Genomic DNA, 3645 nt, shown 5'->3' with positions numbered 1-3645 from the left:
GATTTCATCTATTCTGTGGATATATCTAGTCCGTGGTCTATGCCAATGGGTCGGTCACTTATCAGTTATCACGGAAAATGTTAACCTGTTTAGTGTTTTGTGTTTACTGTTTACCACGGTCTGTGGTAGTGCTTGGCTAATCTGTGAACCCGATCTTTGTGTAGTCGAATGATATAATTTTAATAAATTAATAATTTGCATTTCGCATTGGTATTTGCCATTTGGCACAATGGTACCTTAGGTGCTTATCTTCGTTTTCAATCGGACTTAATAATTACCTAATAATTTGGATGTTTGTAGCTAAAGTCATTAAATTTACTTTGTTTATTGTTTGACGAAACATGATATGCAAGATGCCAGTTGCCGAAGAAACGTTGTCGATATCTGATGTAATAGTGCAACTCCAAGACTATAGCCCCACCGTAAGAATTTAACACTACCTAAATAATTACTGTGACAATATTGTTTCCAATGTTTCCATGACTGTTTTAAGTATTAATTTATTCTATATTTACAGATACCCGATTCTATTACAACATCTATATGCTCAGAAGCTGGATTTGAGACAAATGACCCTCGAATGTAAGCCTAAAGAGTACATGCATTTGTATTAACCTTTAACGATTACCTTATTTTTATATAGGTTATTATATGTTATTTTTGATCAATTTTACATGCATTACACTTACCCTGGGGAAATGGTGTCATTTGCTTGTCATTAGCGTGCCGAGCATGGGCTAGTTTTGGGCCTTCATATAGTGGCTACAGTCTTGTATAGAATACTTTTATTTTGTATTTGGAATACATATTCCAATAAATGAGAATTAAGGTATTCAAAATACGCATTCGAATAGTTCTTAAAAAATATATTCAGAATACATATTCGAATACTATTAGAATACTTTTTTACAGATTTAGTTTTTGAATGGTGGTTAATTAACATTTATTAATTAATAATTAAATATACATCGTAATCATAATTATTTGTACATTTTGATCACATATGATACGGCCGATTCGGGAGACAACACATAGGTGTTTATAAAAATAATCATATAATGGGCCAATATAATATTTCGTTCAAAGAATAAAATTAATATTCATGATTTATAATATGTCATGTATTCTTGTCACAAATTTAAAACTATTTTTCTGGATCGAAAAAAAGATTTTTTTTTAATGAATAAAAAATACAAATAAAAGTATTCAGAATACGTATTTGAATACTTCAAAAAAAAAGTATTTGAAATAGTATTAAAATACAAAAAAAGTATTCAAATACTTTTATTCAAATACTTTACAAGACTGAGTAGCTAATAGGTAATATATTTAGGTATCCCTCTACATATTATGTTTTAATTATTAAGTCATTGTTATCCCTCAATAAAATGCCTTATTTATGCCTATGATAGTAACCATTAAGTATAAAATTATGTATGAAACTATGAAGGCTATTGAGATAAAAATGCAATTTTTACTTAGCATTTTTTTTCTATTTTATTATGGGCCCATTAATGTAGACTTATTTAGGTATCCCTCCCTCAAAAACTGAAATGACGCCACTGCCCTGGGGCTCAACAATACATTTTTATGGTCACCAATACATAAAATGCTACTACCTAAGTGTTTTGTGGAATTATTATAACAAATATGTTGTCAAAAATCTTGGTGACATTATAGGAGGTCACAGCTTCAAATATATTAAGAATCACTGGTCCAAACAATGACATTGATTCTTGTAAAATGAATGAACAATGATTAACTAATAGCAAAATTATGTTGTTTTCTTCATTAAAATTACTTACCTAACAATATTAGTGAGAGATAGACAGAAGTTAGAAGAGCTTACTATAAACGCTCTAAAAATAGTCAGTGTTTGTTGAAAATCGACAAATTGTGAGCGTTCTAGGATCAAATGGGTAGTATAATTTTGTTATAATATGGTATGGTTGTATGGGGGGAGTGTGGGACTATCAAATATGAAATCACTAATATTTTAATGAATGATTCATAATTAAATATGGGTAGTCAGAAACGATGTAGGTATAATCTAGGTATTTATTATCATGTATTATGAAATGATTTTATCCGCATAATATTAGTAAATATTAATAATTATGCTAAATTTTCATTAAATTACGGAAGTTTTAATCCTTTTAATTTAAATAATAATAATTCATTAAAATGTCATATTTACATGTAAACAGATGGTTTTTTTTTAATAGCAAGTGCTTTCTCTTTACCCACCTACAATCAATCCAACACAAATCATACAGCACTTGCGCTTATTGTAAATAATTATTTTATAGATCTTGTAATAAAAAAAATTAAAGTTTAAATAAATACATACATTTGATACATTATAGATACAATTTTTACTATTTACATTAATATTATGGGTAATTTATGATATTTCAAATATACAGTAGGATCTTGATAACTCAAATGTCAAGGAGAAAAAAATAAATTCAACTTATATATTTTATATATTATGTACCTCATACTTCTAGGGTTAAGGAAAAATTGAGTTATTGAGAATTTACTGTATTTGCTAAGTTCATATTATTATGTTTTTATGTGATTGTATCATAATAATACTTATCTTGATTCTCGGTCAAGGCTAGGATAGTCAGCTAAACTTATACTATTGTTTGTCAAGGAAAGAAATTATTATTACTTACATAATGAGTAAAGGTTTGGAAACCTCATTGGAACAATATTTTTATTTTTTTTCTTATTCTACATTTTTTATAATAAAATATATCCTTAGCAAAGCCTGAAAACTCAGCTATTACCTAATATTATATTATTATTTATGTAATTCTGCTAAATTTCAGCAGATGCAAAACAATTGTTGATATATTTGCATGAGATTATAAATAATATTTTAATGAATCTTATATTACCTATCTTATATATTTTAGGTAAGCAACTAATAAAATCAAAATTTGCCTTTTTAAAACATTATTTATTATTTAAAATTATGATTGGTAAAACCAACATAAACCCAATAGTTGGGCCACTCAATATAAAACCAAATTATTGTAAAATAAATATTTTTGAGTTCTATGTGGGTACATATTTAAATTTTCATATTTAGTTATAAACCCATGTGCATTTATTTATTTCAGAGTTCGGTTGATAGCAATTGCTTCTCAGAAATTTATTGCTGATATAGCCAACGATGCATTGCAACATTGTAAAGTGCGTTTGGCTACCTTGCCAACTAAATCTGGAAAAGTTCCTAAAGACCGTAAATTCACATTAACTATGGAAGATTTATCACCAGCACTCAGCGATTATGGAATTATTGTTCGAAAGCCTCCATATTTTGTCTAATTTTTCAGTTAATTTGTACTTAATTATAACATTTTACTCATTAATATTTTAAATCATTAATTAAAAATTTGTGTTCCAGTTTCTATGATGTAATTAAAATTTCCCCTTTATTTAACGCATATTTTACTATATTCTAATAATTTGAAAATAAAATTTACTTCTAGATATTATATAATTTGTATAAAAATAAATAATTTAAAAGTATTAATTCATGTATTGTGATAGTAATATCATTTTGTATACGGTAACAAAGGTATTCCTTGAAAAGTAAAAATGATACAATAAAACTGTACAATAAGAACATAA

At 26.9% G+C, this 3645-nt stretch overlaps 1 protein-coding gene across 1 annotated transcript; it reads left to right on the top strand.

Moving 5' to 3' along the window:
• The first annotated feature begins 158 nt into the window (after nucleotides 1–158).
• LOC100162783 (transcription initiation factor TFIID subunit 10-like) lies at nucleotides 159–3645 on the top strand. Its single transcript, NM_001246162.2, has 3 exons — nucleotides 159–422; nucleotides 518–582; nucleotides 3132–3645. The coding sequence occupies exons 1-3, from the start codon at nucleotides 342–344 to the stop codon at nucleotides 3337–3339; spliced, it is 354 nt and encodes a 117-aa protein (NP_001233091.1). The 5' UTR covers nucleotides 159–341; the 3' UTR covers nucleotides 3340–3645.

The sequence above is a fragment of the Acyrthosiphon pisum genome, chromosome A2, assembly GCF_005508785.2.
Source record: "Acyrthosiphon pisum isolate AL4f chromosome A2, pea_aphid_22Mar2018_4r6ur, whole genome shotgun sequence".
NCBI classification, from domain to species: domain Eukaryota; kingdom Metazoa; phylum Arthropoda; class Insecta; order Hemiptera; family Aphididae; genus Acyrthosiphon; species Acyrthosiphon pisum.
The sequence above is the reverse complement of the archived record's forward strand: the minus strand, read 5'-3'. Positions and strand labels throughout refer to the sequence as shown.